We start from the raw sequence: 27,676 nt of genomic DNA, 5'->3' as shown, positions 1-27,676 counted from the left end.
CAATTGTAGAGGAAGCAATTCAAAACCTGGTGCCAGCACATGGAGAAGGAGAAGTTTCAGTTAAGAAAATAAAATAAAGATATCCTTGCCAGTCTGTGGATGTAGACAAGTGTATGAAAAGACGTATTTCAATAAACATGATTGAAACATAAGTTCAATATCACAGTTGAGTAAATTACAGTAGAAAAATAGAAAATGTGAAACCCAACCACCAACATGCCTAACATGTACTTCCATTATCATGCCAATTTTAAATACAATGTCCTAATTATTCATAGTCACATTTGACTGTAATAACCATAGGTTTGAAAGCTATGCCTCCTTCTGGAACTGTTATGCCAGCAATACCTGCTCAAACCTAAGGATTTTCCAACCTAGCGAAAAGCTCTACATGCTGTCTAAACGTGTACGCGAGCTCAACCTTAAAAGTACACACCCACCATGCCCAACTGTGCTTCCTCCTTCTACTTTTAGCTAACCTTCTAAAAAGGAAAGAAACAAAGCAAGGACTGGTTATTGTTTGTGACCAGTTTTAGAAGTAACACCAATGATATAAAAAATATGATCTGGAATAATGGTCATTTGGTGAACAAAAGCAAACTAAATTTATGGAAACCTCTGTTTGCCTAGCAGAAGAATATGAGTATCTAGTGTATGCCTGTACCCAACGAAAGAAGAAACAGGTTAAACTCAGAGAAAATTTAAGTTTTCCACACGTAAAAGGGAACATCACTGAGGCAACGGAGTAGACCGCATTAAGAATAAACCATCTACAGAGTTTTTCTCTCCAAGTTGTAAAAAGCAACTAAATGAGTTCCCCAACTACATTACTATCTATTTTTTTTTCTTAAAGACCTTTATTGTACACACATAAGAAGACACAGCACAAGGCCTACAACCTCTGGGGCCGGCCGCAGTATTCGCAATTGTCCATCAATGTTTCCTAAGTGACACACAGTCTTGCAGCGGACAACCCTGGGGTCCGGCGGCGTAACTCTACAGAGCGTGCATTGTGGCAACTGGTTAGTGTGACCGATAAATCAGAGGTCTTATTTTTTCCTTTTTTTTGTATAATAAACAACTGGTAATCGAGGCTCTAGTTAGCAAACGTCACACTGGGTGGTACCATGTCCAGTTGCTGTCCGCTGAAATTATGTTATTGCAGTTCCAGCTGTACATCATGAGTACATCCGTCATCAGGTGGCCAATCCGCAATGCAGGATATACGGTACATAGTGCAACAGGTTGACACGTGTATAATTGAACATGACAGTAAGTAGCAATAAGAAAAGCAATTATTCAGGGTGACTGAATAGGAATAGTGGCTACAGTTATGATATAACAAATCCACAAAGCAGGAGTGGTAAGTCCCAGGGTTAATTAACTGTGTCCCCGCATCTGAACAGTGAGGCGCCCAATGCGGGACACTCGTGATACTGCGTCCCCAAAACTAGGTAAAGCAAACTTGTCAACAATGCAATGTGCATTCAGCTCTTTCCATTACTACAAAAAACTAGAAAGAACAACCTAAATAATGTAGAAAACAAAGGACTGGATGGTGGCATATGGCCTGTGGGTGCGTACATGCGGTGTCCACAGGGCAGGTGGGGGGTGGCACGTGCAGCGTTGTGTCAGTAGTGGGGTTGCTCGGTGCGAATAGCCAGGTATGCTATAGGGCGGGGGGGCGGGGGGGGGGGGGAGGGGAGGATGGGGGGGTGAACGGAGGGGAAACAGGCGGCACAGCGCTCAGTGTGGGCCCGAGGTCAAAACAATGCCCCGCTGGTGGTAAACTGTCAAGGCATTATCCCAGTCTTGCGCTATGGGGTACATTCGGAGACCCGCCGTCTCTCTGTGTAGCGCCACACTTTCCACCCTCGCCCAGTTATCAAACGAGTTGCGCCAGTGAATTGTTTGGGGGGATGCACTATTTTTCCACCGCTTGGTAATGAGGCGTTTTGCTGTGATCAGTCCCAGGTCCCAGAATCGCGCCTGGACCTTCGTCTGTTTCGTACGCTTAAAGAGGCCTAACAGACAAGCTTCCCATGTGTATGGTAGGCTGCCCCCTGTCGCCAGTGCCAGTTTGGCAGTCACTGAGGTCCAGTAACCAAGTAGAGGAGGGCACTCCCAGAGTACGTGCAGCAGGTGCACATCCACAAGCCCACATCTGGGGCACGCCGCTGTGTCAAGGCCGAAATAGCGGTTAAGTTTATCTGGAGATAAATACGCCCAGTGCACAATGTAATACTGTATTATCTTGAAACGGGAGTTTCGTGGAACATTGTTTGCCCCCGCCAGCACCAGCGCTCATTCCCTGTCAGTCCAGTCCCAGCCTCTATCTGCTGTCCATTTGTCCCGCAGGCGCTGTGATGAGAATTGCGTGTGTATGGGTAACGCTTGGGCAAGCCAGTGCACTATGTGGGAACCATTACCCATCACATACAAATATTGGAGCAGCAGATGTGTCGGTAGTTCCTCCGTCAGGTCCCCCCAGGAACGTGTCAGTGTATGGACTAGCGTCGCGTGTGTCAGGAATTGTCCAGCAGGCAATCCCGTGTTAGACACTAGCGTCTCAAAAGCAAGCAAAGTGCCCTCTACAAACAAGTCTCCCAAGCTCTCCAAACCAACGGCCGACCAGCTACTCAGCGCAGTTCCGTGAGTGCACTTCCTTCCCAGGGTGTCCCCAACAGGGGTAGATTTGGAGCGTAGGGTTTGACAGAGCCCGTGAATTTTAGGCTTCTCATATAGCATTTCCTCGCCACAGCGAGGTGTAGTTGAACAGGGCAGCGGACCTTAGCTAAAGGGTGAAACAATGTGTGTATCTGTGCGACTGTCATTACTGCGCCGTCCGAGACAGTATCGCTCAAAATCTTCCCACTCAGCCAATAAACAACCCATTGCAGCTGTGCTGCCAGGTAGTAGAGCTCCCGATTAGGTAAAACCAACTCCCCAGACTCCGTAGCGGCGTACAGCGTCTTCAACGCAACTCTAGGCCTCCCTGCATTCCAGATCAGACGTCTTGTCAGTGTTTCTAGTTCTCGGAAAATTCTTGCCGGAACATACACTGGGAGATTTGTGTAAAAATACAGCAATCTAGGTAGGACAACCATTTTTGTGAGCGTGATGCGACTGGGGACGTTCAGCGGAAAGAGTTCCAAAAGGTCACTTGTGCCGTGAGCGACAAAATCGCTCTCGTAAGGTTACCCTCCAGTAGGTCAGCAGGCTCGCAATATACTTGTATCCCCAGATAGCGAAAAACTGTCGGGTACCAGAGGAGACGCTCTCCCATTGCTTCAATGTCACACTCTGGGTGTCTGCAGCAAAAGAGTACACCCCAGACTTTGCCCAATTAACCAGAAGTCCCGACACGCCAGCGAAGCTGCTGAAGATGGCAGTGAGCGCACGTGGGAAGCAGGTCAGGTCTCGGATGTAGATCAGTAGATCGTCCGCATATAGCGACACTGAATGTGTCCCATCAGCCAAAGGAATTCCCCATTCCGTGCCAGAGATACGTAGTTGCGCCGCCAGGGGTTCCATCACGAGTGCAAAAATTAGAGGGGACAGGGGGCATCCTTGTCTAGTGCCTCTGTGGATCCTTATCGGTTCCGAGAGGAGCCCACCCGTGCGCACGCGCGCCTGCGGGTCGTGATAAAGAAGTTCCACCATCTTTTAGGCATCACCCAGGTCAAACCTCTCCAGCACCTGCATCAGGTAGGGCCACTCCACAGAATCGAACGCTTTCTCGAGATCGAGAATAACACACCCTGAGCGGGGCCACCGGGCCGTAGCCAGGCTTTGGACTCGAAAGAGGCGTCTGATGTTGTAGGACGTACTGCGGGTAGGCACAAAACCGTTTTGGTCAGCATGTACCAGGGTCGGGACCAGGGGCGCCAGCCTCTGGGCCAGTGCGGATGCCAGGATCTGATAATCCGTATTGAGGAGGGCAAGTGTTTTATATGAGCCCATATTTAGCTCATCCCTGCCTGGCTTCAAAAGAGATATTACATCTGCCTCATTCAGAGTAGGCGGGAGTGTGACAGCCTCGAAAGCCACTCCATACATCCGTAAGAGTTCGGGTATTAGGATGGTTGAGTAGGCCTTATAGAATTCCGCCGGCAAGCCGTCCGGGCCTGGGGTCTTACCATTGGAGAGGGAATACATAACTGTCCTGAGCTCTTCCGCCGCTAATGGCGCGCCCAACTCCTCCCGCTGGGTAGGTGTGGCCGCTGGCAGAGGCAGCTCCGATACATTTTCCGAGATATCGTCTTCAGTGACTCGCAGTTGGGAGCGATCGAGATTCTCGTGGTCCGTGAAGGCCTTATGAATAGCCCTCTGTGTATAAACAGTGGTGCCCTGAGCGTTCCAAACAGACATTATAGGCATCGTTTGGGTATCCCGCCATATCAGCCAAGATAAGAGTTTGCCTGGCTTGTCGCCAAGGTGGTGCGCGCGGGCCTAGTGCGCAGCGTAATTCAGATTCTTCAACCTATCCATAAGTTGAGCGTGTTGCTCTCGAGCAGTCACCAGCCGCGTATCGTCTCCTTCCGTCGCCTCTTGTCCACTAGTCAACAAGGTGGATTCTACGTGCCTCAAATCCCTTTCCACCTGACGCCGCATTCCCGCCTGCGTGCCGAGGCAGTGGCCACGTGCGACTACCTTAAATGCGTCCCACTCAACTTGTGGGGTGGACGCAGTGTCAGTATTGTTTTCAAAATACTGCAATATGCATACCAAGAGCGCCTCCCTGTATGGAGCGTCCAATAAGACATCCGGTTGGAGTCTCCATGTGGGTATCGGGGGGTGCAGGCGCTCCCAGGCAAAGTCCAGGGTGTGAGGGTTGTGGTCTGAGTGGGTGCGACCCAGATAGCAGGTGTCTGTGACATGGGGTAATAAATCACTTGACAGCATAAACCGGTCTAGTCTGACATGGAGTGCATGGGCACCCGAATAGAAGGAATATACCCTCGCGCCAGGGTTGCGAGTGCGTCAAACATCATGGAGATCCCATTGCGTCGCCCAGTCCCTGAGCACTTTCAAAGCTCCGCTCGCTGGGGCACTGGCTAAGGGGGGTAGCGATCGATCCAACGCTACATCTAGAACACAGTTATAGTCACCTCCCGGTAGAAGTGGCATACCCGGCCAAGGTGCTAACTCCGCCGACATACGTGTAAGGAACTTCCCCTGTTCAGCGTTAGGAGCATATACAGAAGCTATCACTACCTGTTGGCCGTCCAGTTTACCCTGAAGAATCACATATCTGCCCTCAGCATCTATTCTACTGTGTGTGAGTGCAAAGGGGACCCCTGGGCGTATCCAAACTAAGACTCTGCGTGCAAAAGCTGAAAAACCCGTGGCATACAGTTGCCCCCTCCATCTGCGGCGCAGTGTAAGTGCCTCAGGAGCAGTCAAGTGAGTCTCCTGCAACAACGCCACCTGCACTTGATGTCGCCTAAGATATGAATACACCTGATAACGGCGCGAGGGTGTATGCATACCCCGCACATTCCAGGTACAGAATTTAACCATTGTCATTGCACACTCGCCTCACAGCGTCCCCCCCAGCCACCCACCTCCAGCCCCCAACCTTGCCACACAACAGAGCAGACACCCGTTGAAATCGCTGCCAAGTGCTCGCATCTGTACACTGTCCATCCCACACACTTCAGGGGAAAAGGAAAAGGGAAAAGAAACCACCAGTCTTAAATACAAATTAAACTTAACCACAATGCCAAAAGGTCGACAGCAGAACATGTTGTTGTCCAAACTCTCTAATGAGCTCTAAGAAACCGTAAGTTCAAGGGGGGGGTCACGGAGTCCAGATTTCGTCCTTCACAACAGTTACATGCAAGCGAGGCATAGGCGCTGCTCCCCACCACAGGCAGTTATCGTCGGTCAGCCGAATGACAGCGAGTGTTCCCAAATCGTGGAGTGCCTGTCCCAGCCGGTCTAGAGGCCAAAGTGTCCGGCAACAACACGGGGTAGGCCACAAACAGTCACTCACCTCTGGGGGGCTCGTCCACCCCCTCGACACAGCTCTGCAGCTCATCAATAGAAGGTACACTCTCTCCATACCGCAGGCGCTGGGCATGGTCCATCCATCCGTATCCTGCAGGGTCAGGTGTCGCTCTAGGACCAAAACAGCACCGCCAGGCACGTGCAGTCGCTCATGGGCGTAAGAGTGCAGCAGTCGCCGACGTCCTCGGCAGTCAACAGGGCGGGAGGTGGCTCCATGGCATACTCAGAGGACGCCATCAGCCGTCTGCGGTGTAACATCTGGAAGATCCGCTGAAATCTGGGAGTCTGGCAGTCCCTGGCAGTCCGTACATGTATTCATCATCGCTCGCAAGGATTTCGGGGCTATTTTCCAGGGCAGGGTCCTCCGCCTGCGATCCGCTAATCACCGCTACCATGCGAAGCGCCTCTTGCTGCTCACTTTGCATAAGGTCAGGCGAGGGACCCACCTCTGCCTCCCCTCGTGTCGAAGTCGCCGGTGAGGGCCCCCGGCGACGGCGCCGACGAGCTCTCCGGGCGCCATGCCTCCTCGGTGGCAGTACCCTAGGTCCTTAACAATGCCCGAATCAAGCCAGGCCTCCACCGCTTCGGGGGGTGTCGAAAAAATGTGTCTTATCCTGGGCCACTACCCGCAGACGGGCCGGAAAAAGTAACGAGTATTTGAGATCCAGACAGCGGAGGCGCTGCTTCACCGGTAGATAAGTGTGGCGTTGTCGTTGCACTTGTACAGTGTAGTCCGGGAAGAACATGATCTTCGCGTTTTCCACCTTGATGTCGGACAATTTCCTGGCCTCACGCAGTATGGCATCACGGTCGCGGTAGTTCAAGACACGAATGAGCATGGGTCTTGGATTGGAGCCCGCAGGGGGGGGCCGGGACGGCACGCGGTGGGCGCGCTCTACCACAAAGTGTTATGAGAGTGTTCCTTCTGGCAGTAGATCCGTAAGCCAACGTTCCATTTGCTCCGCCGCCTCTCTGGTTTCCCATCTCTCCGGCAGGCCTACTATGCGGATGTTGTTCCTTCTCACCCGCCCTTCCACGTCCTCTGCGCGGTCTTCCAGAAATTCCACCCTGTTGAGGAGATCCCGAACGTGTTTTTCTATCTGTGTAACCTTGGGTGTCAAATTCCTCATCGTGGTTTCTAGGGTGGGCGTCCGCTCGTCTTTTTTTTGTGGTCAGCCCACAGATGCGTCAGATCGATGGCAACACTGTTGATCTTCGTCTCTAGGGAGGTGCGGGTCAGCTGCATCGACTCCTCTAGTCTCTCCATCGCCTCTTGTTCACTAGTCAACAAGGTGGATTCTACGTGCCTCAAATCCCTTTCCACCTGACGCCGCATTCCCGCCTGCGTGCCGAGGCAGTGGCCACGTGCGACTACCTTAAATGCGTCCCACTCAACTTGTGGGGTGGACGCAGTGTCAGTATTGTTTTCAAAATACTGCAATATGCATACCAAGAGCGCCTCCCTGTATGGAGCGTCCAATAAGACATCCGGTTGGAGTCTCCATGTGGGTATCGGGGGGTGCAGGCGCTCCCAGGCAAAGTCCAGGGTGTGAGGGTTGTGGTCTGAGTGGGTGCGACCCAGATAGCAGGTGTCTGTGACATGGGGTAATAAATCACTTGACAGCATAAACCGGTCTAGTCTGACATGGAGTGCATGGGCACCCGAATAGAAGGAATATACCCTCGCGCCAGGGTTGCGAGTGCGTCAAACATCATGGAGATCCCATTGCGTCGCCCAGTCCCTGAGCACTTTCAAAGCTCCGCTCGCTGGGGCACTGGCTAAGGGGGGTAGCGATCGATCCAACGCTACATCTAGAACACAGTTATAGTCACCTCCCGGTAGAAGTGGCATACCCGGCCAAGGTGCTAACTCCGCCGACATACGTGTAAGGAACTTCCCCTGTTCAGCGTTAGGAGCATATACAGAAGCTATTACTACCTGTTGGCCGTCCAGTTTACCCTGAAGAATCACATATCTGCCCTCAGCATCTATTCTACTGTGTGTGAGTGCAAAGGGGACCCCTGGGCGTATCCAAACTAAGACTCTGCGTGCAAAAGCTGAAAAACCCGTGGCATACAGTTGCCCCCTCCATCTGCGGCGCAGTGTAAGTGCCTCAGGAGCAGTCAAGTGAGTCTCCTGCAACAACGCCACCTGCACTTGATGTCGCCTAAGATATGAATACACCTGATAACGGCGCGAGGGTGTATGCATACCCCGCACATTCCAGGTACAGAATTTAACCATTGTCATTGCACACTCGCCTCACAGCGTCCCCCCCAGCCACCCACCTCCAGCCCCCAACCTTGCCACACAACAGAGCAGACACCCGTTGAAATCGCTGCCAAGTGCTCGCATCTGTACACTGTCCATCCCACACACTTCAGGGGAAAAGGAAAAGGGAAAAGAAACCACCAGTCTTAAATACAAATTAAACTTAACCACAATGCCAAAAGGTCGACAGCAGAACATGTTGTTGTCCAAACTCTCTAATGAGCTCTAAGAAACCGTAAGTTCAAGGGGGGGGTCACGGAGTCCAGATTTCGTCCTTCACAACAGTCAACAGTTTTTCTATCTGTGTAACCTTGGGTGTCAAATTCCTCATCGTGGTTTCTAGGGTGGGCGTCCGCTCGTCTTTTTTTTGTGGTCAGCCCACAGATGCGTCAGATCGATGGCAACACTGTTGATCTTCGTCTCTAGGGAGGTGCGGGTCAGCTGCATCGACTCCTCTAGTCTCTCCATCGCCGCCAGCATCGTGTCCAGCTTGGAGGCCGTGAGATCCAGCTCCGCCTGTTTCGCCATCTTCCCCTTCGTCTGCGCGCCACCAGCTCCTGTCCTCGCCCTGGCTCCCCCTGACATGGGAGGTGTAGTAGCGTCTAAGCGTCAGTGTGGCCTAAAGGATCACCCAAGAAGACCAGCAGGGAGCAGCCCGGTTCCAGACCAATACAGCTCTACTGCGGTGGGTTGTGGGACGTCCTCTCTCCCAGAGTACACAGCAGGTGCTCTCCCAGGAAGTCTGGTCTCGGTTCTTCGGGGTACCAGGACAGATCAGGGCGTGTCCTCCCCGGATGTCACTGGCGGGCAACAGCGTGCGTGGTCAGCAAATGGGGATCTGTTGCGGCGAGCCGATCTGGGAGGCACAATCCAAAGATGGCGGCCCTCGTCTCCAGGTGTACTCGGCGGTTTACACACAACCGACTGCGCTGTTACGTGTATCGTAGCAGATGGCGGACGTCACTCCCCACACTCTCGCACCGATGGCCGTACTTCGACTCTCCTGGGAAGGTAATGGAGTCGGCCGCGCCAGGCTGCCCGCAGTGGCAGGCGGCTTCACAGTTACAATGAAGCAGGCAGGGGGGGGGGGCGGGTCAAATACTCCAACATCAGGTCTTCCCCGCCAGCCGTCAATAGCGCAGGTGTCTGCTCCCTGGTGCAAGCCAGGCTCTGTTCTGGTGGCCCGAGAGGGGAGCAGTGTCAGTGAGCCCCCCCCCCCCCCCTCTTACCGCGACTCAGTGCTCAGATCTCTCCGTGGCCTGGGCACAGCAGGGGACACAGTAATAGCTCCAGTGGGCACCCTGCAGGTGTCAGAACCCCGCCGATGGCACTACAAGACCTGAGGTCCCCCTCCACAATGCGCCGCCTGGAGGCCCAGTAGCCAAGTCGCGACCCCGGTCTCGGGTGATCGCGTGTGCCGGCCGGAAGTGCCCGCAGGCGGGGCGCCTAGTCCTCCTCTACGGTGAAGCAGTCCAGATCAGGCGGCCGACCCGCGCAAGGGTGACAGGTTATGGATTCCTGCACTCACCACTGCTGACAACACCGGGTGATATCCTGGGGAGACGAGTCAAAGCAGGAAGGCTCCAGCCCCAGAGAGACGCATACAGTGGTTGGAGGGAGGGTCAGTGCCAGTGCTCTCCCATCGCCGCCTCCTCCAGCTTGCCACTCAGTGCGCACCCCGGCAGTGTCAGCGCTCGGTCCGGTGCAGGCATAGCGGGCGAAAGATCTTGTGCGTCGGGAGCCTCCCTCCGTCGCGGGCCGTAACAGGGCCCATCCAGCAAGGTTCATCCCCGATCTCTAGTAAGCTCCGCTGCTGGCCGGAAGTGTCTGCTGGCGGGGGAATCTAGTCCCCGTCCTCGGCACGGACAGTGCAGCACCAGCGACTGGTGCCAAACTTCACCAGCCGGTGCTAGGGCATTCCAGGCGTACTCGCTGTCAATTCCAGACCAGATAGGGCAATTTTGGCTGAGAAATGGCCTGCGGTAGGGGAACCTCCCTCGGAGCTCTACCCAGGCACGTCTGCCACCATTGCTGGCTCAACCACGCCCCCAACTACATTACTATCTATACTGTGTATGTAATATTATTCCATATACAAAGGACAGACATAATTAGGAAGAAGATAATTAGGAGTCTATGGAAGACATATAATAGTAGCATGAGCGCAACACAGTAGATGATATAGCGCCCAAAACCACCAAGTAATTTCAAGATTTTAGTAGGTTTATCTAGAGGTAGCACAAATGCAACCTACAGGATAACACACAATCCAAACTCATCGGAGATATAAATATAGATATATAGGTATATTTTTAGGTCTTACGTCAGCGAAAGACCTATTTTTTTCACTTTCCTGGGAATCTGAGACAGCGTTCGGCCACGCGCCTCTGCTGTCTCAGATTTGTCCTCGAGGGCGTGCACGGCGCCGTGCCCATCCCCTGCCTCCCATTCACTGCCTCTCTCAGTCACACACAGCCACACTCACGCATGCGTGCACATACACCCACGCAGGCACAATGCATTGGGACACACAGACACACATATACACACGCACAGCTAACAGACACACAGCCACACATATACATACACACGCACAGCTCCACACGCGCACACACACACAGTTACACCCGCATACACACAGACAGACACACGAGCGCCCATGCACGCACGCACATACATACAGAGACACCCCCCCCCCGCACACATACACACACGAGTGCACTGAGGCCCCCCCAGCCCTTTTGAACTTATCGGGCCAATCTCGGGGGACTCCACTCTTAGCACGCGGCAGGGGCAGGCACCAGGCATGTGCCTCGTGCCCCCTCCGCAGAGTTCACGCTGCGGCTCTTGCCAGCTCCTTTCCTGGGGCTCCCACTTGGTCAAGGGAGCCCCGCAACACTTGCGCAACCTCCTGCTGGCAGCCCCGGGGCTCTCCACCGCTCACAGGAGCCCCGGGCCGCAAGACGGGTTTACTCCTCCTGCCTCCTCTTCCGGTCCGAACGCGGCCCCGCCCCCGTCACAGGCAACCTTGCCTGACTTCCGGTGCACCGCGGCGGGATTCCGGGGGGCATTTTCTGCATATTGTCTCTGAATCCATGGTTGGCAGAATTGCTCCATTGATCTATTTTCATTTTTAAAAGGATTTACATTTTTTTTTATTTAACATCTTTCGACATCTGTGGTAATCTTACTCAACCCTCAACTAGTGTGAAGGTCAGTTCTTTGTTTTCTCTTGTGATGAGGTTATTTTCACCAGCTTCTTGTGTCATTGCCAGAATTCTTTAATAGGTGCTTCTACTTGGTTGTCTGTTTTCTGGATTCTTGCACTAAAGATGAGTTCCAGGACATGTCATACTATTGGCTTAAGGATAGGAGTTCATCTCAGTGCAATGCTGGCTCAGTTGAAGAAATCAAGAAAATAAGCTTCTACGGAGACCTACCTTTATATAAAGGCAAAAGGAGAAGAAACCTTCACCTCTGCATTAGTGAGATTTATTTCTGATGCCCCAGGGGGCCCTAACTTCATTAATGTCAGCCAACATCTCCTCTCCCCCTCAAAAATGCCCAGAAGCCCCTGCAACCGAAAGAGTTATACCAGTGACAGAAGGCTTGCAGTGAATAAGCCAAAACAAAAGCCTACCGCCACTAATTGGAAGAGCTACATTTGCAACTATATGACTTACTCATTATGGTGCTACAATCAGCAACCCAATTGGAGAGTACAAATGTTCAATTGTGGTAATTGCTATAGTCTAAGGGGTGACGGATATTTAAATGATGGCTCAAAAATATCCAGTGACTCTTTTCTTAACCCTAGAGTGTTCACAATAACTATTTAGCCGCGACAAAAATAATATTGACCGGTATTAGACTTAAAACCCAGTGGTGGGGGGACGGGGTGTTGTTGGGGGGCAATGGCTTAGATGGGAAAATTCCACAGGTTACCACTGCATCAGTTTTACCCTTGTCGTCACAGGTGCGCCCTAACCCCCGGGGCACCTGGGAGTAGTAGTGCCGGGGTGGGGAGCACAGAGAATGCAGGAGCCGTTGCCCTCATGGCTAGTACTGCTGCAAGGTGGGGAGCACGAAGAGTGTAGAAGCAGTTGCCCTCACGGCTGAAACTGCGGCCAGGTAAGTCCTGCCCTGACGTTTCCTTGTTTAGCAGAGATTAGTGCCTTCTCATGGTGCCCTTGAGTTGGAAAGGTATGTCAACTTTTGAATATGAGAAACAAACTGACACATAAGAAACGTGCTTATTAGGTTGCCTTAAGGTGGTGGACGAAATATAAAGGGCAACATCGATAATCTCGAAGAAGCCTTTTCCCCTTCTGACAGGATGTCCTTTACCTCTTTCTTCTTTCCTCTGTGAGATATTCCCACAGAGATGAGATGTCGGACCACATCTGCAGATCGTACCTTCCCAGGATAGCCATGGCGTTGGGGGCTCTGACGGAAGTAGCAACCAGCACAGAGAACCTCTTGTCTATATTGTCGAGCCGGCGACCTTCTCTATCTCGCAGAGCTGTGTATGGCGAGGAATGATTATTCGCTCTTCTCTATGGGATCCGCATGATGACGGAATTCAGTCAAGGATGACCAATGAGACATGTTGGGGAACTCTCAAGTACTTTATACTTTTTTGTCAAGCTATGGAACTACAGCCAGAATGGACACTAGTGTCTTCATTAATTTGAGGCCTTTCTGCCATAAAAAATCCACAATAGGGATAGCACATGTGGTGCATTGCATTCCAGGCTTAAAATCATAAAGGAAGCACTCAGTTTGCTTAGCTGGCAAAGGAAGGTTGAAGCATTTAGAAGCTCCTTCAAGGAGGTGGTGAAAACCGCAGATATCCGCAGGCAGGGAATCGGCTACTGGTGGCGTAGAAGAGGGTGGCGTTGGCGCACCGTAATCATCCCATTAATCATGAGCACCAGGATCTGTTTGGAGATCACCCTCTTCTGTCGCTATTCTGTAAATTATTCGGGATTGATATTGAGGGTGGTGTATGTTTATCTTTTTGGAGTCTAGACATGCTTTGTGGAGCAGGTGTGGTAATAGCGACTTCCTGCCTAGGTGGAGGCCGCTGAGTGGAGTTGGCATCAGGGAAGTTTTTGTAGTAATTGTTTAGCTTCAAACATATGTTTGTGACTAAAGAAATTGGAACACTGAAGGTTCCTGGATTTGATGATTTTCATCCTCTTGGTCTTCGTAAGGGTAATGTTCCTGGAAGGTATCCAGTACTTAGCATAGGGATGCCCCCTATCAGAGAAGGAGCAGTGGCCATCCAGGTAATCTAAAGGATTGTCCTCCACGTCATCTTCCCTGGACTCCTGACATTTGAGTCTTCATTATGAAGGGCTGTATGGACCTTCATACTGGAAATCCAGGATGAGAGTTGGGTGCATTGGAGACATTTTGGAAAAATCCTTAAGCGGATATGGAGTGGTGCCTTTTGATAGAGTAAGTGCAACAACTTTTTACCCTATCAATGGGACCGCTGAAGGGGATTGTTGATGTCCTCCTCGACGGCAACGCCGATGATCCGGCGTGAGGAGGAATCTTTGTCGACCGAGTAGCCGTTATTGCGGCCACGGACGGTGAGGGTAACGCCGAGGAAACCTTCGTAGGTGGAGACGCCCTCAACGCTGCAAACAAGACAGATCGTCGACTTAGTGTAAGTCGCAAAGTCGCCAATGAGACCTTCAGTAGTGTGCCTGATACTGGACACATGGAGTGCTGTAGACAGCGAGTGCTTTGTCAACGGGGCCGTCAACGGATGTCTAGTTTATAGATTCACATGCCTTGAATGTTCCTAGTCTTTATGGTAGGAGTCCCATGGTAATAGTAATAAAAGCAGTGCTAAAGCATTAGCATTAAACTTAATTAATAAAACAGTAGTAGTTAGTAGCCAATCAGAGCAGAGACTCTGGTGTACTTTTCCCCTGCAGAGCCACCATACCTTAGATTTCTTATCCCATGTCTTGTGTTTTGGAGCCTCCCGGAGTTCTGCTCCATCAGTGTTTCACTGGAACCCTTTTGACCTTCAGTTTCCATCCGCCACAATAAACTGGCAACGTTTATTCATACATACACCTCGAATGTAGATCAGCCCAAATATTTCAAACACTGAGATTAGTTAAGCCTGAGCTGATCCTGTGTGTGTGTGTGTGTGTGGGGGGGGGGGGGGGGGGGGGGGGGGGATTTGGGGGATAGGCGGAGGGGAAGGGTACGCCTTAACCTGATATTTTACCCAGACCTAAACAGATCTAAAAGTGGCAGTGCTTTAAATTCCCAGGCAAGGAAAACGTTGAGTTACCTGATGGAGATACTAGAGTTGGTCAATGGTTGGAGCCATTACCATGGACACACGAGTGACTATTCATTTTATTCTACACCACAAACAAACATGTCACAAATAGATGACCTGCTTGTTTCGCAAGAGGGATCCCATGGATTGAAGAAACTACCAACTTACCTAGAACACTGTGACTACTCTCCTGTGAAGATTTTGTTCTTGATTCCATGCTCTAAACTAAGTAGCTTTAGCTGGAAACTTCCATCTGTGTCACTTATTGCCCAATTTGCCGAAATTAAATTTACTCTACTATCGAAGAGTTTTTTCGACGAAACCGAAGATTGATGTCTAAGTATGCCACAATGTGGTAGGCTTTCAAAGCTTGTATAAGAGAGGAAGTTCTCTTTAAACATGCTGGGTTTGAAGAGCCATACGTAGCAAACTGAAACAGAAAGCGAGATCAGGAAACTGGAAGGACGAACATCAGATTGAGCAAATTACTTACTTTCAGGAAATGAATAGGTTTTTCCAGAAATTTCATGAACAACCCTCAAAATTAGTAGCTTGAGTAACATCTTCCTATGGGCCATGACCGCTGGGCAAGTGCAAAAGATGTGTGATAGTGACTAATTTGTAACCGCATAGACAGCCGTTTGGTTTGGGGGGCTACCATTCCAAGTCGGAACAAGGTCTTTATTATCTAGGTGCCAAAGAGATATAACATAAACCAGCATTTTAGGGCAGGTGAAAAATAATCTGTTATGTACGCCTGAGGCCTCAAACTACAGTAAGAGTGGATTACTGTCCAAGCATGCAGTTTTTTTGCCAGATAGTTCTGGTCATGTAGAAGAAAAGATACTTTGTTGAGGAGTTAGCTGCTTGACAAAGTACTACTCTTTAGGCCTATAAGAATGTACTAGGCCAACATCTACTAGAAACACTACAAGATGGATAACTGCCTCAGTCACCGAGAGAACAGTGATCACTGCTCTTCTGAAACCTTGAAAAGACATTACTAAATGCAACTGCTATCAACTGCTATTCTTGCTTAATCTTGAAAATAAAATATTGATGAAAGTTCTATCTTAGATTGTTACTATTGTTGGAGAGTAGGGTGTCTCCTGTTTAGTTAGGCTTCATTCCCCATGGATCGTCTGCAATTAATCTATGCACAGTGATTAGTCCTCCATCATTTAAATCCAGAACTGGAGGTGGTGGCCATCCTCTTAGACGCAAAAAGGCATTTGATTCTCTGGAATGGCATTACTTAATGACTGTTATGCAAATTCGGCATTAGTGAGCAGTTTTACACAGAATTGCTTACTTTCCACTAAGCCAGTGGTCAGGGACTGTGTAAATGGTTTTATTCAGACTCATTTGTGGTAGAACACGGCACCAGACAAGGCTGTGCATTGTCACCCCTGCTATCTGCACTGGCAATGGACCCCTTCGCCTGACGTTTACAGCAAAGACTGGCATAGAGGCATATGCTTTAAGGCGGGCATCTACTGCGCTATGTGTATGCAGATAATGTTTCGCTATTTGACCAGAGACTATGTGATAATCTGTCCCCCATAATCTGTGAGAAGGTCACATTTGGAGGTTACGCTGGAATCTCTATAACTAAACTAAGACTGAATTGCCCCAACTACCGCAATTAAGACAATGACTAGCCATTTTAATGGACTGATGACTGTTAAATATCTGGGGTAGTTGCACGGAGATGTGGATGCAACAGTTAGATGAAATTATGGCCCTGTTATTGAATGACTGACACATCAGATCAAATCTGGATTTTATTGCCCGTCTCCCTAGCAGGCCAGGTTGTACTTAAGATGGTGGTTCTTCCTAAATTCTTGTATCTTTTTCTGAGTATACCACATCTGCTCAATAAATCCTTTTTTCAAAATCTTAAATAGTTACTGATCATGCTAGTTTGGGTAGGGAGACTGCCACAAAACAGTTGTGAAAACATGATGCTTCCATTTGATAAGGGAGAGGTTGAGGGGGCCTGGAACTAGCCAGATAGGCGAAACCCCCACTTTAAACCAGAGAAAGACTAAACTGATGGTATGCCTCTGAAATATTTCTGAGTCGGCTTCCCCACTCCAGATTGCAAATAGTCACAGTAGCAACCACATGTTAGGCATGGAGGACTCTCAGCTCAAGATTCGGGTTTCACTATCTGTACTCGCTGGCAATCCCCTGAGCGCAAAATCCATTATTTTCATTTACTATTGAGACTGAAGTTTTGCCAATATTAACTAAAGTTGGGATTATCGAACTGGGAATCTCCTTACGGAGGGAACTTCCCTCACATTACAACACTTTAAGGGCAGATGCAACTGTAATCCTTTAGATATATTTACTGATTTTTGGCTACATCACACCACGCGTGAGGAGACCCTGGAGATCCCTCCAGAGGCACCTGAATTTGCACTGCTCACCCAAGTGATCAGATCCACAGACTTTACCAGATCGGTATCCAGGATAGAGGCCCTGTCCTCTCAATATGGGGGAAAGAAAGCCACTAGGTGTAGATTGATTTGGGAGTCAGACCTGAAGGAAGAATGGACAGCAGTGGAAGGAAGGAAGCATACCATTTGCAGAAAACAAAAACTATTTCCATTAATCATAAACACAAGTTACTACATTTTAAGTTCTTGCATAGAGCTTATTTCATACTTAAGAGTCAACACGGGATGAAGACTCGACTAAGTTGCATTACTGCCTGAGATGTGGGGAAGAGCATGCCAGATTTCTACATCAGTCCTGGTCCTGCCCCACTATACTCAAATATTGGAAGGTGATCATCACAACTATTTCTGACATGATATACAACCGAGTTAAACTAAGCCTGACAATTATTGTGCTGGGTTATGTCAAAGATGTTCACCGCAGGACAAGGAGCTTTACGGCAACAGCTCAACTAGACCTGGACTGGATACTATTGGCATCTGCCTGCCACTCTGTGTGCCACCAGTGGTCCTTGGTGTCTTCAGAAGTGTACTCCTGTAGTGGGTTAGGACTTCAAGAACTAAAGTCAGAAGGTAAAGCCTTTGACCAGGAGGTTCCTGGTAAGTGTATCCGAAACACGCTCCATCGTGGTCAGCATCAAATTGCTCCTATTTCCTGTTGTACCAGGATCACTGAGTATAATTGCCATTTTCAGCTTCTTGGTGCTGGTCCTACTTAAAAGTTCAAAAAATTCATCTCTCGAGTTCCCCTTTTTAGATTTTTGCACTTTTTTTAAAAAACTTTTTTTTATTTTTCATTTCAGTGTCAGTTTCCATACAAATTTTTACCGTGTGAGACGTGGGTCCTGTTAATGTGTGCCGTCGTTTGTTTGTATAAAGGGCCTTCATCAGACGTTCCGCCGGTAGCACACTCCAGTCCAGTCTATAGGCCGGTTCGTCTTGCAGAGTGTGGAGCCATTGATTAATGATCACCAGGTGGGCTGACCAGTAATATAGTCTAACACTGGGCAGGGCTATCCCCCTGTCGTACCAGCTACGTATGAATTTAGATTGTGCTATGCGTGCAGGTTTCCCGTCCCATAGCAAGGAGGTAAATTCCGCTTCGATGGCCTTAAAATAGGAAGCAGGGACCGGGAAAGGGGTATTTTGGGAGCGCATAGTGAAACCTAGGAAGTGAAGCATTTTAAAGAGAGCTGCTCTTCCCAGAAGTGTCAATGGGAGAGCCCTCCAGTGTGTAACGTCAGATTTTAGTTGCTTTAGGAGTTTCAACATGTTTTCTTCCATAAATATGTTAGCTTGTGAGGTAATGGAGATTCCTAAGTATTTGAACCCCATGGTCACTATTTGTAAGGGACAGTCAGGGGGAGTGTAGGCACTAGGCTGTGCAGCAGATACAGCAACGACTTTGCCCAATTAATGATGTATCCAAACATTCTACCATATGTCCTGAGGATGACTAGCAGGGCCGTCAAGGACTCTGTCGGGGACGTTAGAGATATCAGCACGTCATCCGCAAAAAGGGAAACCTGGACCTCCCAATCTGCTTCCCATATTATCTCTCGGAGTAACGGCGTCGTGTGTATTCACGTTGCCAGGGGTTCTAATATTAACGCAAAGAGGAGCGGGGAGAGCGGGCATCCCTGTTGCGTTCCCCGTCCCAATGGGATTTCTCTTGATATATGACCATTTGCCACTACGTGTGCCAGTGGCGCCGTGTACAGTAATTAGACCCACCCGCAAAATTTGGGGCTAAAACCCATCCTGCTAAGTACTGCAAAGAGGAACAGCAATTCCTCTATGTCGAACGCCATCATTGCATCTAAGGAGAGTATGGCCGCATCTTCCTGGAGCAAATGAGTACGGGCTAATACACCATTGAGGCGTCGTAGGTTAAGGGAGGTGTTCCTTGCAGGCATGAAGCCCGACTGGTCGGGGTGAACCAATGTCGCAAAGTGCGACTGTAGTCTGAGCGCCAGTGCCTTCGCCTATATCTTTGCTTCAGCGTTTATTAGGGATATCGGTCGATAGGATGAGGATTGCTCCGGAGGTTTACCTGGCTTGTGAATCGCCAAAATTGTGGCCAATCGTTGGTCTTTAGGTAGCATACCTTGCGCCAAACAGTCAGTGTACATATTAAGTAAGTGGGGGGTGATTTTATTTACTACCTTCTTGTAAAGCTCCACCGGTAAGCCATTAGGTCCCATTGCCTTTCCTGTATGTAGTGCCGCTACTGCTTTCCCGACCTCCTCTGATGTCAAGTCCTCCTCAAGTGTATGTATGTCCTCTAGGGAGAGAGTGGTTAGTGGTAGATCGTGTAAGAATTCCATGCATTCCTCTACCGTTGCTGCAACTCGTGGTGTGTATATCCTCTCATAATAGGTCGCCGATTCCTCCACTATCAGACGGGGATCTGTGGTATAAGTACCATCTCCCAATGGTAGTTGGGCGATCCACCTTTCTGCCTTTCCTTCCTTTCCAACCACGCGAGCAGTTTCCCCGTCTTGTCCCCCAGCTCGTATATCTTATGTAGAGTGTCTTTGTCGAGTCTTTGCCATGTCCTCCGCATACGCTCGGTATTCCTGAGCTGTTAGCGTCATCGTTTGCCCTGTGGTAGGGTTGGGAGTCATGGCGTGTGCCTTTTCCGCCTGCTGTGCTGCTGCCTCTAGGGAGTCAAGGGCCTGCCTTTATTCCCGCTTATGTTGGGTAATAGTCGAGATGGCCTGTCCCCTAATTACTGATTTATATGCCTCCCAGAGAATGGACGGCGAGTCTACAGTCGATATATTTTCGGCAAAATACTGTTCCGTAGTGGTTACTAACGTCTTGGCAATCTTACAGTTCTTTAGGTAGCCAGGGTGCAGTGGGAAGATTCTCTGTCTTCGGGGAAGCTGGATTTTTGCAATTTTTAATGTCATTTTGGTTCTTGTAGTCTGTTCTGTTTTTCTAATTATTTTTGGGATTCTAAATGTTTTGCAAGTCAGATATATTCCTGTTTTAGTACTGCATAAATACTTGTAACATAGCCTCTAAGTTAAGGAGTGTCTGCTCCTAACCATAGCTACTAGGGGTTGAACTCAAGTTTTTGCGACTTTAGTAGTTCATCCTGACAAGGATTGTGATTTTGACTTGTAGTGGATACTTACTCTTCCCAAACAATTAATAATCCAGTTACTTATGCGCATGCATTCTACCCCTCACTCCATTTCATCCCACAACTTGTCTAAGTGCAGTGATCAATGTTCAGATAATTGCAGCACTCAGGGCATCAAGCAAAACACCAAAATACTTCACACAAGGCACACTACAACTCAACATTCTTCGAATCAAACACTTCCTGCTGTGCAGCATGCTATTATGCGCTGGTGCATTTCAACAAGGGCATAAAGCAATATACAAATGCAAATACTTCAAATCTGATTGCCAAAGATGCCGTCTCTCCGGACTTGAGTATCCAGGCAGTAATGTTTAGTGAACGTGTGCAGTGATGTCCACGTGGGTGCCTGGCAGATATCACTGAGGGGGAATCCACGTCCCATAGCAGTAGTGGCTGCCATCACCCTGGTGGAATGGGCGGGCAGTGCTACCAGAGGCTCCTTTTCCGACAAGGAGTAACAGATTTTAATGCAAAGGACGACCCATCGAGAGATGGTCCATTTTTGCACGGCCCGACCTTTACTGGCACCCACATAGCCAACAAAGAGTTGATCGTCCACCCAAAATTGTTTTGTGCGATCCACATAAAATGATAACGCACATTTTGGATCCAGGTGGTGGAGTCTCTCCTCTTCTTTGGAAAGATGCAGGGGAGGGATGAAGATGGGCAAAGTGATGGTCTGTCCTATGTGGAAAGAGGTAAACACTTCGGGAAGTAAAGGAGGTCTAGTTCAGAGGACAAACTTGTCTGGATGGACAGCAAGGAAAGGAGGTTTAGAAGACTGAGCTTGAAGCTCACTCACCCTGTGAGCAGAGGTGATGGCAACCAGAAAAAAAGTCTTTAAGGTCAAGAGTCTGAGAGGACAATTATGCAGTGGCTCAGAAAAGAGAAGGCTGATCAGGAAGGCGAAGAAAGGCCGAAATGGCCTAAAGATAGCCTTTAAGGGGGCCCAGAGCAGAGAAAGGAGGATAGAGCCTCTGAAAGAGGGACGGAAAAGGGATCCACAGCCTTTGCTGTGCACCATGCCACAAAGTTGTTCCATCTACCGGCGTATACAATTTTAGAGGAGGGACGCCTGGCTGCCAAGATTACATTACAGACTTCGGAAGGGAAGGCAAAAGCTACCAACTGCAGCCGCTCAATCTCCACGCAAGGTGGTGGAGGCTGAACAGGTTCGGGTGGCGGACCGCCCCCCCTGCTGCTGCGACAGAAGATCCTCCCGAAGAGGCAGTCTGATCGGAGAATCGATGGCCATGTTCAAGAGCTCGGGATACCAGACTCTTCATGCCCAGTCCGAATGACTTGGGCCCGGTCACGCTTGATCTTCTTCAGCACTCTGGGCAGAAGTGGTATAGGTGGAAAGGCGTAAAGAAGACTGCAATTCCACTCACGTCGTAAAGTGTCACCAAGCGAGTGCCGCCTTGAAAATTCCAAAGCGCAGAACTGCTGATATTACCCGTTCTCTAACCAAGGCTCTCCCTACTGCTGAAAGAGACCTTAAACCACTTCTGAGTGAAGAAGCCATTCGTGATCCTTCATGCACCAGCGTCTGAGTACGTCCACCTTGGCGTTCAGAGAACCTGCCAGGTGTTGAACCACAAGGGACATGCCCTAATGTTCCAGCCATGTCCAAAGGCTAAGACCCTCTTGACATAGGGTCCACTACCCCACCCTTCCCGGTTTGTTGCAGTACCACATGGCGGTGGTGTCGTCTGTGAAAACCTGCACTACCCTTCCTCTGGCAGAAGGAAGGAATGCCTTCTCGCAAGACAAATCACCCAGAGCTCCAGAAGGTTGATGTGGAGCCCGGACTCTGCCGGAGACCAGAGGCCTCTCCGATGTGGCTGCCCTATCCCAGGAGTGACGCATCTGTCACCACTGTGAACTCTGGTAGGGAAAGGGAGAGGGATCTGCCATTGACCCAATTCCTGGTCTGTTAGCCACCACTGCAATTGGTGTGCAGTGCCCTTCGAGATCTGGACGCAATCGGAAAGATTCCCCTGATGCTGCGCCCTCTTGAACTTTAGGTCCAACTGCTGAGCCCACATATACCACCTGGCATGATCCAACAGCAGATGCAGGAGGCCATGAGGCCCAACAGCCTCAGGGTATTGTCACCGAAATCTAGGATAGAGGCTGAAACATCGATATCATAGCCCGTATATCTCGAACTCGCTGCTCGGGACAATAACCTCGAAACTGCACTGTATCCAGAACTACTCCGATGAAAAGACGCTTCCAAGAGGGAATCCGGTGTGATTTCGGCAGGTTGATAGTGAACCCCAGCGAGTGCAGGAGGTCCACCGTAGTCTGGAGGTGGGTGACGACAGCCTGGGGCGAGTTTGCCTTCAACAGCTAGTCTTCGAAGACTGGAAGGTGTAGCATCGAAGGGAGGGAGTAGCCCCTTCGGACTATCTGCAAAACCCACCTGTCTGACGTGATGCTGTGCCAGTGGGGGAGGTGATGGCAGATCCTGATGCCCAATGGCAACTGGTTGCCCTGAAAGGCTGGATTAGAAAGGTTTGGAGGCAGCTGCAAGGGGGTCATTGGTGGACTGACCTGCCGTCTGGCCCCCGGACACACCATGCTGGGTCCCATGTCCCCAGCCATGCAGAGTCTCAGGGGCTTGTCCAGCCCAGTGGCCCTGGGTGGGGAACTCCTTCTGTGGCCACGAATGGGGCGAAAGGTAGACTGCATGGGCGGACAAGTCGCTGCAAGGCCCAAGGACCTGGCTGTAGCTCTAGAGTCATTGAAGCGCTCAAGCTCGTTGTCTGCCTTTTCACCAAACAGGCGATGGCCATCAAAGGGCATGTCCATATGGGTAGATTGGACATCCCCAGAGGTTCTCAGCCAGGCGTAGCATCTCAGGGCTTCTGACGTGGAAATCGTCCTACCCAGCCAGTCGGCAGTATCAAGTCCACACCGGATAGCAAACTTTGCTGCGACTCGACCCTCAGCAACAGCACAGGTGAGCACGACCCGGGCCTCCTCCGTGCACCTTGCCAGCACTTGCAAAACCATGTCCCACACCGAATGTGTATAATGGTCCAAGAGACATGCAGTGTTCACCGACCGCAGTCCTAAGCTGGCAGAAGAAAACATCTTCTTCCCAAGATGGTCCAGCTTCTTGGATTCCCTAGCTTGAGGAGCTGTAGGGAACGCGCTTCCTTTTGAAGATAAGGCTTGGACCATCAAGCTCTCGGTGGGTAGGGTGTTGGGTGTGGGATAGAGGGTCGCCCAGTGCCGGGCAGTGGTGTCAGGCGATCATCCTATCCACAAGAGCCCCTGCGCTGGGCTTGGACCAGGAGCCCGGGAGGACGTCAGTGAGGGCCTCATTGAAAGGCAGAAAGGGCTCCAAAGAGGCTGCTGCCGGCTAAAACACCTCAGTCAGGAGATTAGTCCTCATGGCCATAGTAGGAAGCTCAAGCCCTGCGCAACACCACAGCGTAGGAAACTCCCTTTTCCATAGCCATTCTAGGAGGAGAAAGCATGCCAAGGTCTGGAGAAGTATCCAGACCTCTGGCAGCACCCAACTCCTCTCTCCAGTCCGGCTCTTCAAGCTGGTCTGCCAGAGGGTCCACAGACCCCTCCCACTCTTCCTCACCCTCCTCTGGCCACCACTCAGGGCGATAAGGAATGCCAAGGAAGAACAGCAGTACAAAAGTACCCTTCAGCATCGGAAGTGGCAGAGGCGTCGTTAGATGGATCGGCACAGGGGAAGGTACCGTGAGGTTGACCGGCACCAATCCGGATCCAGGCCTGGATCCTTGGGGGCCCTGAGGCGCCGAGGCCAGAGCCACCGGCATCGAAGCCTAGAGCCCCATGCCGGGTAAATGGGACCCAAAGGAGCGACGGCAGAATTGAGCTGCCCAAAGAGGTAATGGAGGGCCGGAAGACGATCCTCCGCGTCCCGCCGGTCGATGGACGGGGAGAAGGCGAAGCTAGGCGATGCTTCTTCACCATCTTCTTGTGCTTCGACTTACCCGATGACGAAGACTTTGAAGAGGAATGATGGTGGTAGCTCCATGATTGAACCCGTGACCTTCCTCTTGACCGGGACGTTGAGCGGCCAGGAGCAGACTATCGGGCCTCCAGAAGCTTTCGGGACCGCTCCAGCAAAGACTTCGGGTTCATTGACCCAATTCCTGGTCTGTTAGCCACCACTGCAATTGGTATCCGCAAGGTGAAAGCCAGGCATCCCGCCGCGAGGGGCCGTTGTGGAGATTAAGCAAGCTATTGCCCAGAGTCGCAGAGTGTGAACCCGTGAATCGAGTAGGCACCGGAGCGAGAATGGTCGAGTCCATGGACATTTTTAGGACTCAAGACCCTGCCGAGCCGGGAATTGAACCCTGGTCCCAGGCTGACCTCTGCTTCCAGGTCTGCCTCCTCTAACCAGTGAGCCACACTGCTGATATCTCCTCTCCTGGGATCTTTCATCCTGTTAACCCTTGGGTTGTTCCAACCACCTCTCATCCCCCACTTTCTTTCACAGTATTTCCATAATAAGTCCCAGCCCTGAGGGTAATTCTAAGCCTGGGGCTTATGGCATTTTTCTCCGTTAGCTAGAGTTTCCCGATGAGGTGTCAGACTTCAGTCACCATTCTACACTTTTTTTTATTTTTGTAAGCAATATTTATGACACAATATTTATGTCAGACAATGTTTCAATATATTCAATTCTGACATACAACTCCCGTTATGTTACAGATTCCAAGACATAATGTAAGGCAGGTTAAAAAAAAGATACACCCAGAACCTCTATACTAACGCATAAAAAGGAAATACAGATTGCCTGTAGGAAATTTCATCCACAAGGAATATGTTTTTATATTTCTGAATGTAGAAGCATACTCGAACAGTTCTGTTACAGTAGAACCTTATTGTTTGCATCACAAAACCAATGTACCTGAATTTGTTCTGGTGTCCACTGGTCCAAGTTGACTGATTTGACTTTTGATATGTGAACACCAAGATTCCGATGAATTCCAGCACATCTGATGCAGATAAAAACACCAATGTTCCATGAAGCCCATCTTGGACCTAAGGCACAAATCAAAATCAACAATTTAGCAAATACATTTGCAGAAGTTTGAAGAAAGCAAAACACTGCAGCCTCAAATACAAACGCCCCTGGATCAAATGCGATAATTATTACACCAGATAAAATCTGTTGGCAAGGTGTGCAGAATGTTTTGGGTGCGGGCATCAACACCTACTCAGAGTAGTACCCTGACAATGTAGCATAAAATGCATATTGTGGTGCTTACCTCACCAAAATGCACGTCTTGTTGTTTACCAGGAATATTTCAATAATAAATATACTGGCAGGTTTGATCTGTCAAAATTTACCTGGGGAAAATTGTGTAGGGTGCAATGTTTGCTGCAAAACTCAATTCCAATATGTGCAGTAACAGCAGTTACTCCACCTATGGTAATTATCGTCTGCAGTTGTATTTGAGGCCATTGCATACAGAAGATACTTTCTACTTTATCTTTTATCCAAGATATGTAAAAATGTGACCTGGATTTGGAGCTGCAATACAGTGTTCTGTGTTCTTATTTGATCAATAAACAGTTTATAAATAAAATTAAAAAAAAGATGTAAAAATAGTTGGCTGGCTTCAAATACACATGCAAAGGTGTAAACAAGGAGAGTCTAGGTTAGAAGTGAATGGCTCTGAACGGATCATTAGGGAAAGTACGTCTTTCTTAATCTCCCACTCTAGTAATTTTATTTACAATGGTCAACTGTTTTAAGGTACTTTACACCATTTAAATATTCCAGTCAGCACATTCCAAAGACAGCAACGCACATTTTAAACACCCCTGATGAATTACTGTGCATCCAATTAAAGTCAACACTGTCTTGCTGTACGGTGCAACCAGTCACACTGGGCATTGCAAGATAAGCAATAGGCGAAAGAGAAACATAGATCCTTTATATAACATGAAATATCTTTAAAGATACTTAAAACGTACTGGAAACAGAGGTAGATCCACACAGGAAATACACTGAGGTTCATGTAGGGTGTCTGTTGGCACTCCCTCTTGTATCACATTCTGGGTTCTATTGTGGAATATCAGTGGACGACGACTGGACCACTGACCAACATAAAAACTCAAAGAATGCAAGACTACTGCGTTAAAGGAAGCACTTGTATCATATGTTCATTTTTGCTTGTGGACCTAAAAGGGAAAAAAACATTGACCAAAATCGTAGTAGATGGTCAACGTTTACAAGTTCCTAGTGTAGATTAATCTTCTATGATAATGCCTCGAAGGATAAGTTAAAGTTGACTTACAGGGGGCAGGGCTGAACCTTAGATGGTGGCAAAGGATTAGACAGGGGTTCTAAATCCATCACAGGGAAAGGCTGTAACCCTATCCACTGCAGCGGACAGTCCTAGCAGAGGAAGAGCACTAGTGGGCTTTGACAGATGAGCACACACTGGGGAGAGAACAACAGTAAAGAGGGGTTAGTGGACACCACCCCAACCACTTTTTGGCCCAGTCAAGCAGGACAGAGGACTGATAAAGCCCCTGTACCAGAGGGGACTCCTGAACAGGTGTGGATGTATGCAAGACTGAAGGTGACCATGCAACAACCAACTACTACTATAAGCAAGCTCAAGCGCTATGGCAGGTGACCTCAATACAGAGGGAAGTGTTCGGCCTATACTCCTGAAATTGATGGGCGAATGTCAATATCACCAGGGGGCATCCAAAACGAGCAAAATACTGGGTGGCTTAACTGACTTGAGTTTGCATATATGTTTGGGCGTGTAACCCCACAGCAGCAGAGCACTGCTTGCATGTAACAGTGGCATTACCACTTAGCGGCTTGGTAGTTGTAGTTCAGTTTTGGACACAAAATTCGTATTATTTTTCAGCTAAGGCTCTCATAAGCCGCCCCCAAGCAGACTAGCTTTGGAACGCCTGCACGCTATGAGTGGGACTATACCTGAAAAAATTGGCAGCATGTCTAGCAACCCGTAAATATTCGCTACTAATGAGGGAGGAACCCTGAAACACTGGTGTCTAGAGATACGATTTCGAAAGACTGCTTTAGCTGAAAAATAATATGAACTGTGTGTGAAAAACTGAACTACAACTACCAAGACGCTATGGGATAATGACGCTGTTAAATGCAAGCAGTACGCTCCTACCCACTTTCACGGATTATCCAACCTGCAAAGCAGATAATTTTGGCATCTCACAAACTACTCAAAAAAATCTATCAATTTGCCACCCTTCTTTTTCTGACTTGGTTACACTCTATAAAGTCTGCAAGACCCCCTCCCTCCGGCCAAACTTAGCACACTGGGTTTAGAATGATTACAACTACTGGCAGGGCTCCTTAACTCATCCTTCTAAGAGGAACGTATTCCTCAGGCATGGAAGCATGCCATGTTCCTGACCCTCTTGACAAGCACAATTTGGATCACTACAATTGTTCTAACTTT

The 27,676-nt window shown here is 49.4% G+C and overlaps 1 protein-coding gene across 2 annotated transcripts in view; it reads right to left on the bottom strand.

Annotated features, from left to right (window-relative positions):
* Nucleotides 1-27,676, bottom strand: part of SMAP1 (small ArfGAP 1) — a 1,000,428-nt gene that overhangs the window by 703,934 nt on the left and 268,818 nt on the right. For both annotated transcript variants that reach the window (XM_086926470.1, XM_086926471.1), the window contains exon 2: nucleotides 25,120-25,253. In XM_086926470.1, the coding sequence (XP_086782596.1) occupies nucleotides 25,120-25,253 (134 nt within the window). The remainder of the gene's footprint in view (nucleotides 1-25,119; nucleotides 25,254-27,676) is intronic.

The sequence above is a fragment of the Lissotriton vulgaris genome, chromosome 6 (genome assembly GCF_964263255.1).
Source record: "Lissotriton vulgaris chromosome 6, aLisVul1.2, whole genome shotgun sequence".
In the NCBI taxonomy this organism is placed as follows: Eukaryota; Metazoa; Chordata; class Amphibia; order Caudata; family Salamandridae; genus Lissotriton; species Lissotriton vulgaris.
The sequence above is the reverse complement of the archived record's forward strand: the minus strand, read 5'-3'. Positions and strand labels throughout refer to the sequence as shown.